Source organism: Musca vetustissima, unplaced genomic scaffold (assembly GCF_032173495.1).
Source record: "Musca vetustissima isolate MV318-11 ecotype Yass unplaced genomic scaffold, APGP_CSIRO_Mvet_v1 utg60456, whole genome shotgun sequence".
NCBI classification, from domain to species: Eukaryota; Metazoa; Arthropoda; class Insecta; order Diptera; family Muscidae; genus Musca; species Musca vetustissima.
Genome location: NW_026881629.1, coordinates 1 through 17,056, shown reverse-complemented (window position 1 = coordinate 17,056; position 17,056 = coordinate 1). Strand labels below are relative to the sequence as shown.

Sequence of the window (17,056 nt, the reverse complement as noted above, 5' to 3'; positions counted from 1 at the left end):
AAGGAAACGAGATAGACACATGATTCCTTTTGAGAATATGCATAGAATCGCTTTCTACGTCGATTTATGCATGTACGTCCGTCTGTATGTACATGCTAAATTGTTAACAAAGTACAAGTCGCAATTATGATCCAAATTGGATGAAATTATGAATATGTCACTTATTTGACCCAGGACGAACTCTATTGGGAAAATGGTTCAGATTTAGATATAGCTCCCATAAAGTCCTAAATTTACAAAAAATTTTTGTTATTGTTTTGTTGTTGTTTTTATACCCTACACAACTATGTTGTCAGGGTATTATAGCTTTGTGCAGCCCCAGAAGTTTGTAACGCCGCAAAATATTGGTTCTAGACCCACTTTTAAGTATACCGATCGTCATATCTTGACTAGATGAGTCGATCTAGACATGTGTGTCCGTCCGTCCGTCTGTCCATTATAATTTGTAAACACGATACAGGCCACAGTTATGGACCAATCTTCACGAAATTTTGTATGTAGGGTGGGTTCTGGCCAATGAAAAGAATCGGTTAATATTTAGGGGATTAAATGGACCAAATACTAAATTTTTGTCGGTTTTTCTGGTCGCTCCAGAGGCCGCAATTATGGCCCAAACCTCGTGAAGTTTTACATGGAGAAGGAGATTTGGCCAAAGAATAATCATGCCTGTTTTGATAAAGATCGGTCATTATTTAGCGGTTCAAATGGACCCTAACTTTTGTGTGAGAAATGACAAAATTTGTATTCTATATCGTATATATTTACCACTGAAGGACGTAGACCCGAGAAGTTGATAGTATATCCAAAAGGAGTGGTTGATCTGTTCCATGAGGTTCCAGTTATGGTCAAGAACAACGCCTAAAATGTTGATACCAATTATATTGTCTTTTCGGTAAAGCCAAACATCACCACACAACCCACGGTGAAGGGAATCTGGACAAGTATGTAGAGGGGCTGTACTGATTATTAGTAACATTTGCTGACCACTAGCCAGTCAAAAGTGTGCAAATATCGCGAAATATTGCCCAATCTCAGAATATAGAAGCACAGAAAGTTAGATTTTCATGGAAGTTGTGTAGGGTATCGTATGGTCGGCCCCGTCCGACTATACTGCTGCGCTCACTGGTTTGTAATTAACGAAATGTCCTTATTTTTGATGGCGGGCATGATAACTCCTCACTGGAACATCGGAATCCGAAAATTCCAACGGTGTTAGAAAGAGTACATGTCTGGCTCTCGTATGAACTAGGCTATGAACTTTGCTCTAAAATTAACAAAATGGCGGACCTTTGAAAAAATATTTTTGGAAAATCGCCGATTTTTGACCAAAAACCAAGTTAAAATATAAGGAAGATCTTCACCGATTGGCTTTATCCTAGTTCATACGAGAGCTATATACTCCCAGAGAAACGTTGCAAAATTTGAAATCGATTGGGTTATTAGTTTTTGAGTTGTCGTGCCCGCCATTCGTAAAAGAGAAAAACGCTTTTAATGTTTGACCCCGGGAATGGGGGGGGGTCCCCTTAAATAAAATAGAATAACTTAAATCAATAACGGATACGTCCTCCCTTATTTTCAATAAGTTGAAAAATTCTATACTTCATCCTGTCTATCAAATTCATCGATTGACCGCTATTCATCGAAATCACATCGTTGAGGTTAAATACAGTTTGGTATTGGCGGTTTTCTGCATAGACACGATGAACCAAGATTCCCCATATGTTCTCGATTCTGGTCAGGAGATTCAAAATCAAGCATTCAGCCGCTATAAAATGCTTCCCAGGCAGAGTCTCAAATTTGCACAAAAAAATAAATAAATAAACCACAGTAAGACCCATAAACAGATTTCCTAAACTTTGCAAAATTTACAAAACCTAATATTTTTACTAAAACTGTATCATGTTCTGTACCTCACCCACAAATTGCATCACATCCGTATAAATAGGTCACAACATTCAATATTGCGAAAATATGGGGTCTATGGAGAATTTTTTTATATTATATACTTGCCCAATTTGAAATGAGTCAAAATGGGTCTTTTGGTAACAATAGTGTTAACCAAGTGAGATGAAATTCCCGATTATGTACAGAATGTCCTGTGTTAGGTTTCATATTTAAAGTGTATTCCTGATTAGCAGTTAATTTCAAGCCCAGCATTTCCAACGTAGATGTAGCCCAGTCATTCTTACTCCCTTCAGATTATTTAAATTTTTATAAAATTTCTAGGAAATTGTAGTGACATGTTATTATTATGGAATACTCTCTTCCGATTTGTGTTTAGTTCGTGTGGCAAAAACCAAAATTGTAATTTTATGATAATATTATTCATAATAATACCACTATCACGATAAAAAAAATATAATTTTTATCTATTTTATTTATTGCTCACGGTAGCCAAAAATAATTGACAAGATAACATTACACTAAACATTTAAGCCTGGTAGCATTAAATCATTAAATATTTTATTGATAAAATGAAAAAAAGAACCGCGACATGATTAATTATTCATTTACTTAAATTCGAAAGATTTTTTAACAAAGCCACAGTTTTCATTGGGACTTCGTAGTCTCAAAAACCAAGAGCGGTATAACAAAAATATAATTGATTGTAGTTTGTGTTAAAGTTAAAAAGGAAGAAACAATATTTTAAAATGGCTCCACATTGGGAAGAAGAACGCCGTCACCACCATCATCATCACAGTCCTCATCGTCCTATTGTTGAAGTGGATATAGTGAATCCTATGGGGAGGCCCTACGCCCCACCTCCACCGCGTCGTCCTTTTGTTGAAGTGGATATAGTAAATCCGATGTCTAGACCGTATGTCCCACCTCCACCACCACGTCCCATTGTTGAAGTGGATATTGTAAATCCCATGGCAAGGCCACCACCACGGCCTATTGTCGAAGTGGATATAGTGAATCCAATGTCAAGACCATATGTACCACCACCACCCCAAAGAGTAACTACAGAAGTTGTAATATTACAAAATTCTCAACAGTATCCACCACAACCGCGTGTTGAACACTGGGACAATTCACCACGTTGGTAGTCATTCCTTGGGAATGAACCGCAACCAAGTAGGATAAGAATAAGGAGTGTTAAATCGATGTGTATATTCAGTGATATGTTTAAATGTATTTAATTTATATATATATATATATATATATATGAGTCCGTCATAGTCAAACTTCGACTTATGTAAATATTTTAATAAATACATAATAAAATAAAATTTTTTTATTCAAACACTTATCTTATTATCTTATCACTTATCTTATTATAACGAAACTAAAACCTTCACTTTAAATCGGAATTCAAACCGATTGATATGGGATTTTAAAATTTTAAAATTTTGACACTATGTGGGGAGTGTACCAGAAGGAGTGGACAGATAGGCCCCATCTCCGACTACGATCTAGGTCTGGTAAAAATGTCACAATGTGTCAAGTTTGTATGAAATCGGATGTTCCGTTAGCTTCATGCGAGATTTACCAATTTTAAATATTGACTTTGGTAAGGAAGGCATTCTTGGCCGCCTTGATTTTTAATTAGAAATTAATTGTCCTGAAGATAACAAGTGTATACACACATGGCCTTGAAAGACTACTAAGCATTAAATGTATAAAAATTAAACGAATTCAGTAAATCTCAATAATTAATGCACTAAGTAGTGAGAACTTTTAATTATATTCCACAAGTAAAAAATAGGGTGATGATAAATACGATTTGGGTCATCAAAAGACACCAACGTAGTAGCCGGATTAAATTTTTAATATTGTACCAAATTTCATACATAACACAACAAAAAGATCTCATTAGAGTCGCTTAAAAAGCACAACTACAATTTTTACTTTTAAATACTCAAACTTATTATACAACCCGGCCCAGAATAATTTTGTATACCCTCCAACATGAGGACGATATTCAAAATAAATGGGGGCTGCTGGGAGAAAACTTATATTGTGATAGGACTTTGAATATACCGAAAAAGTCGCGAGAAAAAGATGATTACCTAATAGGGGGCTAGCGTTTTTGGCACGAAGATGTGCTATGCAGTGAGAACCTAAAATACCAAATCACTGCTAATTTCGTTGAAAGACGTGGACAAAATCCACAAAATACCGTTATATCGGGACTACACCAAAAACGTGGAACAAATGTCTTAGGAGTCCTGACAATGTCTGGGCAAAATTTCAGAGCTTATCTGAAGTATTGCGATCTCTATCGTGATTTCAACAATTTCTTCAATTTCTAAGAAGAACAAAAATAAAGAAATTCAAATCAACTTCAATGAAGTAACTTTTGCACATTTGAAAACATTTGCAGCATACGAATATGTATAGTATTTATACTGAAGTTTTATGTTTTTAATGCAATTTCGTATACATTCGTACCACAAATATGCTTCGGTTAATTGTTGGGACTTTGTGATGGCTACTGCGTTAATTGAACATTTTGTTTACCAATATATTCTCTTACGGTTTTGGACATGTCTTCTATTGACGTTCTTATCTACGAAAACTAGTTAATATGACCGTACAATGTACCCAATTGACTTCATCATTTCTAAATTGTTAATTTTTTTACATTGACATGTATTATATAGGAAAGACTGGGGTATTTTTCGGCACTTTCTGTTTAGAGCTCTATATTTCAGCAATTATTCAACAGATATAAAAATGTTATGACTGGTTATTGTTCTCTGATACTTAAAACTAGTACCAAAAACATATCGCAAATTGGTATGAGTTGTACAGTTTTTTCAAAAAAGTCAAATTCGTCGAAGGTGCTCCTACCCGGGGAAGCTTCAGCATTCGGCATTTGGCATCCATAGGCATAGCCTGGTAATTAGCATTGCTATCAGGCGAATGTACACCACTTTAAAATGCCGAATCTACACCGAAGGTACTTTTTATTGTTTTTTTTTATTATTTTCTATTAATCTTTTAAAAACATTGAATTTGTAATTATATGAATATGCATTGCAATTAACGACCTTTTAATAATGCTGCGTTAAAAATTTAAAAGTTTTATACACGAAATACTTTCGATATGGAATGGAGATATTACATCTGTAAAAATACAAAAACCCGTGCATCACAATAAGCTATTTGCTAGAGATTTTAAACTTTGCTACAGTTATTCATTTTGATATTCAATACCTATGGATCAAAGTTAGTGATGTACAACGAGAATTATATATCGAAAACGCAATGACCGAAGGTGCCCTAATGCTGAAACTACCGGAGTCTCCCCTACCACAAAGTTTGGTTATTTGTTATATTTTTGTTCAAAACTTTGCACGATATTTTTAGTAAACGGGATTTAAATAATGTAAAACTTATATAATATTTAATTATTTAATATATAACATTTTATACTATTTTCTTAAAAAAGAAGAAGAAAGTGTAATTTCAAAAGAAGAAGAAGAAAATTTTCAAATGTGTATTTGAAATTATTTCCGCGTTTTGGGGTTTCTTGATGGTTTATGGTTATATTATTTTTATTTATTTAAAGTCTCTCAAAGTCATTCACTGGAACACTGTAGAACATACAAAAAATTGGGGAATATATCCTTAATATATGTGCAAATTTTCAATGTTGTATCTTACTTATTGCGATCTCTATCGTTATTTGAACAGCCTGCAGATCGATTTTGAGAGCATTATCTGAACAGAATTAAATCAAATTGACAAACGTATCTATATCTAAATATTCATATTTCACGAAGGATGTCATATATCAACCATGTCATAGTGATCGCGATCAGATTCGGAGTTAAGACATTTTTCCCAAAATATGTATTAAAAATCATTGATTCAGTACAAAAACGCCGATTTTTTGAAAATTTAATGGAGGCCAGTATGGAAAGTAGTAAAGTCGGACGGGGCCGACTATATGATACCCTTCACCACAATGGGTATATTAAACAGGACTATTAACATGAAATTGGATGAAATAAAATATGTGATATTTATCTAAATGTGAATCTACCTAGATCTATCCATAAACATGTCATTCGTTTGTTATAATGGGACAAAAGTATGGTAATCGACTTCAAATATATCTCAATAGGATATCCGTTGGGCTATGTCTGTACTTCTAGAAAACGCAACTACGTAATTCTATGCTCAATTTTGTACGTTGTGAGGAACATGAGGAATTTGGTTCCTTGGTGCGTCAATTACTTAAAATCAATCTATAATAAAAGGGAGCTATATCTAAATCTCAATCGATTTTCACGAAACTTGGCACACATCATTTTGGACTGAATTCAGTACGCTATGTCAAATTTTGTGCAAATCGAAATATATATAGGGGCTTTGGTGCACCATTTACATTAAATCGGACGAATATATATATATATATATGAGAACTATATCTATACTGGATCGATTTTCAAGAAACTTAACACACATCACTATAGACTTCATTTAGTACGCTATGCCAAATTTCGTGCAAATCGAAAGATATATAGGGACTTTGGTGCACTATTTACATGAAATCGGTCGAAACTATATATGGGAGCTATATCTAAATCTTGACCGATTTTCACGAAACTTGGCAGAAATCATTCTAGGCTCAATTCAGTACGTTATGCCAAATTTCGTGCAAATCGAAAGATATATAGGGACTTTAGGGTACCATTTACATGAAATCGGACGAAACTATATATGGGAGCTATATCTAAATCTGGACTTATTTCTCGAAACTTGGCAGACATCACTCTAGGCACAATTCAGTACGTTATGCCATATTTGGTGCAAATCGAAAGATATATAGGGACTTTAGGGCACCATTTACATGAAATCGGACGAAACTATATATGGGAGCTATATCTGAATCTGGACCGATTTCCACGAAGCTTGACAGACATCATTCTAGGTTCAATACAGTACGTTATACCAAGTTTCGTGCAAATCGACAGATATATAGGGTATTTGGTGCACCATTTACCTTAAATGGGACGAAAATATATATGGGAGCTATATCTAAATTTGGTTTGTCATTGGGCCAAACAAATGAGCTGTGCCAAATTTCATTCAAATCGGATTATAAATGCGACCTGTACTTTGTTTACAATTTAACACCAACACGGACAGACGGACGGACATGCATAAATCGACTCAGAAAGTGATTCTATGCATATTCTCAAAGTGAACAATGGGTCTATCTCGTTTCCTTTTGCCTGTTACAAACATATGCACAAAGACATAATACCCTGTACCACAGTGTGGTGAAGGGTATACAAATGGTAATATTTCCCATTTGTGTTTTATACAAATGTAACAATTATATATTAATGTCCAAAGTGTGGTGTTTACAATTTTGTACAGACACGAGTTTTATAGCGGTCTCCATATAACCGATTATTAGTTTTTTAAAGTAATTTAGTCACATTTCCGACCGAATCGGCTCCTTTTTTTAATTTTTAGTTGTGGGAAACGTTCTGTCCTATCTTCGATACAGCCCCTATAGCCCCTTAAAATTTTTTATTCACCATTATTAATTTACCCCATATTTTAAGATATTAGGATAATTTTCCATCAAAAATTGACACTTTTTTAACAAGGTCATGTTTAAAGATGTACATTATTGGTATCCACTACCACTACTTCTAGTAGCTCCACTCCGATTATATTTTAACGTTTTACGTAAAGTTTTTATTAAACATAAATATGGTTCGGTAGACATCCAGTGAAAACACATGAACTTCGGTGAAAACTTTATCACTAGGCTTAACTTCTCTTGTCTGATCCAAAATACAAGTTATATTATTATTTATTTTTAATTGGTACATTTAAAACATAATAACATTTTTTGAACGTAGTAACATATTTCATAATCTCTTCAGTTATTACCAACGTGGATATGGTGGATTATTGTATCCATTATTGTAACCATTATTATATCCATTGTTATAGTACGCCCCATTGTTGTAGTACTGGCCGGGAGCTGGTTGAGGTGCATATGTGGCTGCTGGTGTTACGACAACTACCTCAGCTCTAGGAGGCGGTGGGGGAGGTGGAGGATAGTATGGACGATTGAAACCGGGAAAAATATCAATTTCGATACCTGGGCGATGATGGTGATGATGATGGCGATGGTGATATGGATCTTCATAGCCATATGGGGGTGGTGGTGGTGGCATATCGATTAACGAAATTTACGAAATATATATTTCGTCCCTGAAGTTGTTTTATGGTTAGGACTTCCGAAGTACTGCTGCCTCAAAGTATCCAAAAGAAACTGTATCGTAAAATACGTTTTATTATTTCATAACAAAAACATTGATGAGGTTTCGTTTGGTTTGATTTCGATAACACCTTCCAAATGCAAAAACAATTTTGTCATTGTCTAAAGCCACAACATTGGGTGGTATTATAATACAAGCCTTTTACTATGTACAGTGGTTACGTTTTAATAAATAGTTATTAAATCAAAATAATGTTAATATAATATATTGAATATAAATTTCAAGGAAAAATGATAAAATGTGAATAAGATTATGATTGTGTGTTTTGTATATTTATATATATAAAAATGGAGCCATAAAAATGTATACTAACTCATAAATTGAGAACGGCTGGACCGATTAAACTCAAAGTTTCTTTCAGTTGTCGGTAATTACAGTGGGAAGGTTTTTATGAAAGAAAATTTTAAGAAAAATCCGCGAAAATCGTGCAAAAATTATTTTAAAAAAATGGCTGGACCGATTTGACTTAAAATTTGTGTTAGTTGTCTGTAATTGAAGTGGAGAGATTTTAAAGAAAGAACATTTTGAGAAAAGTCCGCGAAAATGTTGCCAAAATTATTTTAAGGAAACGGCTGGACGATTTGACTTAAAGTTTCTGTTAGTAGTCTGTAATTGAAGTGGAAAGGTTTTAATGAAAGAACATTTTGAGAAAAATCCGCAAAAATGTTGCAAAGTATATTTTGAAAGATATTAGAATGTCCACACATTTTATATCGAATCTTTATGATTTCATCTCTTCGTAGTTCTTCTTGGACATATTTTGGGCGAAAATTGGCAGCGTATAATATCTTTAAGTAGTTGTCATCGTAGGAGAGAATACACATTATTCATAAAAATATGAGCGAGATAAGATCGGTGGAAATGCACTCTCCGTTACATTTAAATAATCTACATGTAGGAAATAAAAAATGTTTTGTTTCTAGACTCAAAAACCGTTGTTGTTGTTGTTTAGTTGTTGACACAAAAACCGCTAAATAGATTTTACTGAAATTTGCGCAGTAAGTCAGCCAACCCATGTAAGTAAGATAGGCAAGATAAACTTTGAAAATTCAGCGATGACGAGGAATTATAGCATCAACAGTAATCATACCACTGGACTAATATTAATTTTCTATGCACATATTTGAATATCTTAAATAAATCGGCTCATAAACTTTTTATGTATAACATGTCCTGGGAATAACATATGCTATATAAACTTCTAAGATTTCCCGTGGATGCGGTGTTATAGCATCGATCGTAATCATACCTCAAAAATTATGAACATGTAATTTGTGTATATCGTAAGTACGGTTACAGATACCGACTTCTAACTATTCCTGAATAACGTGACCGTGGACAATGGAAAATGCACACCTCATTGCATTTAAATGTATACGTAGAAAATAGAAAACATATTGTTTGTGAACCACTAAACAGATTTTACTAAAAAATTGGCTGACATTATAATTTTCCATTTTTGTCAGTTTGTGAAAACATGTTTATTTTGAACAAAATCAAACAAAATGTTATTTGGATTTAAAAAAAAAAAAAAGATAAACAAAAACATTGAAGGGAGTAATGTGAATTTTAATTAAAATCGTTTTATCATCTGGAAAAATCACATCACATTATAATTTTTGAATTGTTGTTACTTTGCGAAAAAATTGTGTTTCAAGAAAACAAAAAATACCACCATTACAGAAGACAGGGAAATATTTAATAACTACTATACAACTACTACAACATGGACATTTCACACTTTTTGTAGAGTTAATGCGAGCATATAAAAATACGAGGATTTACCTAATTTTTAAATTAAATTTAGTAAATATTGCAGCTGTATATAGGATGCTTACTAATTGATCATATCTAAATTTTAATTTAATAACTTCTGCAGGGGCAGCGAAGCGCCACGGGTCCCGCTAGTTCCAATTAAAACTTAGTAATAAAACAGTTACATTTTTAATTCTGTGTAATATTGACAACTCTAACCACAGTGTACCAAACAAACAATGCCATTGTTTTTGTTCTAGGTAAGCATGTCAATAATCGATCATCAATGCGTATCTAAACTGATAACACTCAACTGATATCTAAACAGGTGATTCACAAACGAATCATCGCATTTTGACATAAACAACGCATCGGCAACCTTTCGATCCAATATTCTGTTATTTTTTCTTATCTAAATTTCACATTTTCCTCTAGAGATAAGAATATTTATATAAAAATGTTCTGGTGTATACGGCACGTAATTTCTGTATTCTTGTGATTCCCTTTAGATTTGCATTCAGTGTGTAATAATTTTTTATTGAATTTAGTTTTACTATGACTCATGTAATCAAAGGTCACTTTACTTTTTGGACATACAACATAAAAATGAAATGTAAATACCAAATTTAGGCGGTAATAAAAACAACAACAATATTTGAAAAATGACTGCAAATATTGGTCTGTTCCAACACTGCAATAAATCTACTAACTTTAGGATATTTTTTTCCACGTCAGTTAGAAAATATTTAGGGGTAGTACAATAAGAAGTTGACCATCTTCGGAATTGATTTAGGTTTGATAAAAACTTTACGATGTGCACAGTAGGAACCAAATAGGACATTTCATTTGATCGATATTTGATCAACAAATTTTCAGAAATTGTGACTACTTCTGGGAGAGGTACCAAAAGGAATGGATCGCATATTCAGACTTTATATCGGTTTGGTACAAATATTAGGATGAACACAGTTCGGATCAAATCGGATATACTATTTGTTTTATATTTGAGTAACAATTTTTTCAAATTTTGAGCCTTTGTGGGGAGGTGCCAGAAAGAGTGAATCGATCAGTAAGGACAGACAAATGCCAAAACCGCAATAAAGAAAAAGGAGCTTCCCTTCGGCTGATATAAAGTGAAAACTGAGCTGAACTAAGTTAAAGGAGTCTGCCACGAAAATATTCAAAGGATTAGCGCCGCATCGGAATCTTCCTTAAAATCGGTATTCTCAAAAGGACTAACCGGTCTCTACGAATGAGAAAGATGGTAGCAACAACGTTAGTAGGAGGCGTAGCTCTGCTATGAAGTGATCGAATATACAAAATAGTGCGTCACGCAAACCAAAACAGGAGACCCATAAGTAGGTGATGGTTGCGGTCAATAATAATATCATCCGTCTACTGCAAGAGTCCATCGATCTGGGAAGCTGCACATTTCAAGGGAATTAACTAATTCTACAATTTGAGTTTTCAAATAGCATTGAATGAGCAAGGAAACTAGTGGCAAGCATTTTCCTTGTTGGAAAGGGCCTAAAAATCTTCTGTAGGCCTATTCTGTAACTTTTTAACAATATTCGACGTTGTTTACTTTACAACAATTGCATTTGTTTGTTTTGTTGTTTTTACAATAACAAAAGAAAGTTAAACAATATCGAATGTTGTTAAAAGTTACAGAATAGGCCCCCTGTAGGTCGATTCAGTAACTTATAACGATCCGACAATCGACAATTTTGTCTACACATAAAATCGTTTGCAGTAACGAAAAGGTTATTCTGTAAATATGTAGACAAAATGTCGATAAACTTTCAAAAGCTTTTAATTTTGAATATTTTGAAAACAAAATACATAAAAATTTTGAACAAAACAAGGCATGTTCAATATTGAAGAATATTTGTCGATAAGTTAACTTCGAATATTTTGGTGTTGTTTATTAACAATATTTTTAACAATTGTTGTTAAAATCTGTTACAGAATTGAAATATTGTTTATTTTGTCGTTATAATATTTTATCGATTTGAGAATTGTTTAAATTTGATAGTGAATCGACCCACTGGTCTTCCTGTAGTCGTAGACTCTAAATAGAGTTACAATTCAAAGATGATACACTTAATCCATAAGAACGATATTAGGGAAATTCTATCAATGCGCACAACATCAACTAGGACATTGGAGACTATATTGTATATACATCTTAAATAACCGATTTCAGTAATGTCATGATTCATTCATCACGTTGATGGGCATTTCTATAGGGAGGTGCCAGAAAAATCGGAGCCAAAAGGCACTTGGGATCGAAACTACATATTTGTAAATCCCCTAATTTCCCATATTTTGGTACAAAATTCAAATCGGATCCATACTCTGTGTCTTGGGAACCAGTCACACCATACTGCATATTACTCACCTTCACATAGATCCAGTATTAAAACAGTTTTGTTTATTTTTTCACTACAGATAATATTTATTTATTAATAGAAAATAGTAATTATAGAATCATTAGTAATCACCACGATCTTTATCTAAGGATTGTGATAAGATGATGAGTTTTTGGTGGAACGTAATACTTAGGTTGTAGGAAATTAGCAGATGGTAGGGGTGGTGGTGGTGGGGCATATTCATACGGCGTCACAGAAAGCAACGGATTAGCGGGAGGTGGTGATGGACGATGATGACGACGTAGCCATGAAGGTGTAGTTTGATATTCAGCTCCCAAGCGAAATGATGGCAGTGGAGGAGCAGGTGGTGGTGGAGCTACCATATTGAAACAACAAACTGATCTGAACTCGCCGAAGTCTTTAGTAAAACTGCAGTCTCTAGAAATTAATATTATGACGGGTAAACAATAAATGCGCAAATGTCACAAAAAAAAAACATGGAAATAATCGATAAACACAATGTACCATAAAACACATATCGTATTAAATGCGATAAGCCATTAACAAATTTCCAGGTTCGATATGAGACTGATTGAAAACAATGCAGACGTGCGATAAGCATTCCAGGCAAAACAAATATAATGAAATGACGTATTAACATTCTAATTGTTTGTAAAATACGACGCAGTTGTATTTCAATATGTATCAATTATATTTTAACGTATTTATCTTTTGTTTATCATTAAATTCTATATGTGAGATTATAATAAATTTGCCCGACAAGATAAAAGCGATGTTACCTCCCCGTTAAATCAATTGACTCCTTAACATATGCTACAAAAAGTATTTTATTTTTGTTTTGAAACTTGTTATAATCTATAAAATTGCCAATTTGGGCAGCAACATTTTTGAGTTTTTATTATATTTCTAGCTTTTTTCGCAAATATATGCCACAAATTTAAATTTATAACAGATTTTAAAGTAAAACTGACTCTTATTAAACTCTTACTTAACTTCAAAATGAAAACCACAAGTTTATTGTCATTATATATGAATAAAAAACTGTTTTTATTTAATAGAAATAAATTCAAGGTAAAATTCAGTAACTAAACTTAAAATAAAATTCTAGAAATTAAGGCTTCCATATTAAGAAGTCACTATCATGCTTTACGGATTGTGATAATGTGCTGGTGCCTGCCCTGGAGGAGTGTAATACTGAGCCGGTTGTGAATAGGATGGACCTGGCGGAGGTGGTCCATATTGTGACGGTGGCATTACAACAACAACAGGATTAGCTGGAGGAGGAGGTGGTGGTGGATGATGATGATGACGACGACGCCATGGTGGTATAATTTCAATCTTTATTCCGGGACGATGGTGGTGATGAGGCGGCGGTGGAGGAGGAGGACAACAGTGTGGTGGTGGGCAGCCGTGTGGAGGTGGTGGTGGTGGTACCATATTAAATCAACTTAGTTGCTAATTCTTCTAATAATATTGATCCGTACTCGTTGAAGTCTTTTTTAATACTGTCGTCTTAAAAATAAAGTTTTTTATTAGTAATATACAATGCCCCTGCCATGTTCACAAAAACCTGGAAATAATCGATAAGCATAGGGTACAATAAAACACTTATCATGTTATAGCTGATACGCCAGTAGCAAAATTCCAGATTTCGTATGAGACTAAATGGTTAGAATGCAGGTGTTTGATAAGCATTCCAGTCAAAAATAGATTGAACAACAATAGGCAAAGCTACAGTATGGCGGAGCCGAACATGCGACACCCTATATAAAAACCACTAAAATTCATTTTTCTACAATTTCATATCTGAAATAATAAAGGAAAGAAGATAAAAAGAACACCCTTTAACTGCCTTTAACAGTGATCACGAAATCTTGCGAAAACAGCCAAGTTTATACTGGAAGATCGCTTGTTAAGCTGGATTGAATTCCGGTAGGGTAGGATGTTATATAGATGTCCCCAGCATACTTTGGTCACTTTACTATTTTCCATATTTGATAAAACCATTTACATCCAAAAATTCGTTCATATTGAATATTTTGCCTATTACCTATTTTATAATATTATTTATTGATATTACACACACGATCAAAATTCAACGTTTTAACGTCATATTTTTTTCTATATGACAATTCCAAACTTTATTTTTATGTTTTATTTGACCTTATTCCTTTTCTCCGAATATAAAAGAGGAAACTCTATATTTTTGTGTATTTTAATAAAATATGTGTAAACTCTAATCTATAATAAATTTTCGAAACATTGAGTTATAAAAATCTAGAATTATTGGAATCATAAATATAAAATTATTTTGTCACAATGTTCGTATAAATAAATACTACTGTATTTAGATTTTGTATGGCTGAGAAAAAATTGTTAACTATTTTTATAGCCAAAAAAAAAGTTTTATCTCGAGAATGGTATACTTATCGGTTGAAAGAATATAATACGAGATTGTGGTAATTATGTCATCAATCTCAAATTATCTTAGGATATATAAGTGGTCCAGATCTAGATTTTCCTTTTTTTAAATAAACTATTTTATAAAATTTTTCAAGATGACATTATCATATATATTAAATAATGACATCAGATCAGTAATCGCGTTTCGAGTTGTTATTTTCCCATAAAATTTTACAATTTTTGTATTTGATATTTTATTTATACCTTACATAACTATGTTCTCAAGGTATTACAGCTTTGTGCAGCCCAAGAGTTCGTAACGAAATATTGGTCCACCTTTAAGTATACCGATCATCATATCTAGACTAGCTGAGTCGACCTAGATATTTGTGTCCGTCCGGCCGTCCGTCTGTGCATTATAATTTATAAACACGATACAGGCCACAGTTATGGACCAATCGTCACGAAATTTTGCAAGTAGGACCACTTTATGCGAAAATAAATGTTTTCCTTCCTTAATATGAATAAACTTATATATGATTAAGTTATATAAACAATGTTTTATTTTAATATTGATCATTTGTACCTATATTACATATAGGATTTTTTTAGGAAATATAAATAATATTTCTATGGAAAGACAATGCTAATCGTGAAAATATATTTAAACTAAAAACAATATTTTATTATATATTCATTGAGGTCACAAAAATATATACATTCATTGCTTTTAATGTATCCAGTATATATTAAATAAATTGTATATTAAAAAATTGTATTACAAATTAAGTCTTCTATTTTTAGAAAATTTGATTTTTCAGATAAGTTTTTACTTGACTTAGGTTAGAAAAACGTCTTTCAGCTGGTGCTGTGGTTAGATTAGATTTTTCGTCAGAAAAAGATTTTTCGACACATACTACAATTGCATCAATTGGATTAGTTGGTCGGGGATCTTTTATTTTTCCACATAGTAATCCACAGATCCACTTCAGTTTCTTCTTCCTGCTTACAATTTCGAAAATCTTTTAATAACTTTGTATGATTTTTTCTTGACGACTTCACATTTGATAATGTTTTAACTATTTTTTCACTTTCTGAAAACTGGGATAAATAATGGGACAAATAATGAGTTCGAACACATTACATTTGACCTGCACTGTGAAACTCCTCTTTAATATTTTGTCGTACAGCATTTAACTTATCAACTACTATATTTATGTGATGCTTTAACAATGTCGAGATTTATAGTCTGAAGGTAATGTCGAGATTTATGGTCTGAAGTAAGCGAGATGTTACTGCCACAACTAATATAAAATCGAATTTTACATTTATGTGATGCAGTTGCAACAAGTTAAATCAGGAATATAATTTCATATGTCAATATTAATTGTGAAAATAACTAATGTGTGTATAAGTGTCGATATACGATTAACATTACAGCCGTATGTAATAAGAAGTGTTTTATCTAACATCCATTACTTATTTATTAGAAATAAATCCAAAATCAAGTCTTACCATTTTCCACATATCTCTTACATCGATCCTATTATCTCTTCCCAACCCATCGTATTTCCCAATATGAATGTAGTCGTTTAAAAGATTATTTGCTTCTCGAAATATTCTTCATAAGTAGCAGTAGCATTTGGAGAATTTCGAAATAATGAATTTTCAACGTTGTAGAAAATATAGTTTGAATTTCTCGAATCTTCGAAGATGCATTTAAACTTAAATTTAAAATGGGAGAGGAACAATGCATTTATACTGCATTTTATACACTATACTCACTCCATTATATTTGCCTCACAAGTTAGACGCGCCTCTCAGAAATGTTGGATTAAAACTCAACCTGATTATTGTGTTTATTATGATGGTAGATAATTCTTTCAACAAATCTAATACATATTTATAGCTGCTCCTTTCCGGAAATGTCTGTGGTTTCATCTGCTAAAACCGAAAATAATACACAATTTTTCACTTCTTCAACAATAGGCTTCTGGATGAATTCTCCCATTATTTCTATTAACTCGTTCTGTAGTTAAATAGTAATTTTGGGTCGTGGTGGTTGCCCTATCCGCACCCTCCTTTTTTTAAAATAAGAAGTAATTTTGGGAATTTATAGGCAGAAGGTGGAGTTCTTGTATTTAAATACAGTTTTTTCTTAAGTCCTCCGCAATGGCGGCTTCAAGGTATTGACCAATGTCAAAAAGTCACAGACAGAAAAACCCATTTGAGTTCAACCAGATATAA

General features: G+C 33.0%; 3 protein-coding genes across 3 annotated transcripts; 1 reads left to right on the top strand and 2 right to left on the bottom strand.

Moving 5' to 3' along the window:
• Positions 1-2,651: 2,651 nt before the first annotated feature.
• Positions 2,652-3,050, top strand: LOC133327594 (uncharacterized). The gene has a single exon (XM_061536109.1). The coding sequence runs from the start codon at positions 2,652-2,654 to the stop codon at positions 3,048-3,050; it is 399 nt and encodes a 132-aa protein (XP_061392093.1).
• Positions 3,051-7,859: 4,809 nt separating this feature from the next.
• On the bottom strand, positions 7,860-8,197 carry LOC133327593 (forkhead box protein B2-like). Its single transcript, XM_061536108.1, has one exon. The coding sequence runs from the start codon at positions 8,151-8,153 to the stop codon at positions 7,860-7,862; it is 294 nt and encodes a 97-aa protein (XP_061392092.1). The 5' UTR covers positions 8,154-8,197.
• Positions 8,198-13,552: 5,355 nt separating this feature from the next.
• Positions 13,553-13,843, bottom strand: LOC133327595 (uncharacterized). Its single transcript, XM_061536110.1, has one exon. It carries the CDS (start codon positions 13,841-13,843, stop codon positions 13,553-13,555), a length of 291 nt encoding a protein of 96 aa, XP_061392094.1.
• Positions 13,844-17,056: the final 3,213 nt, after the last annotated feature.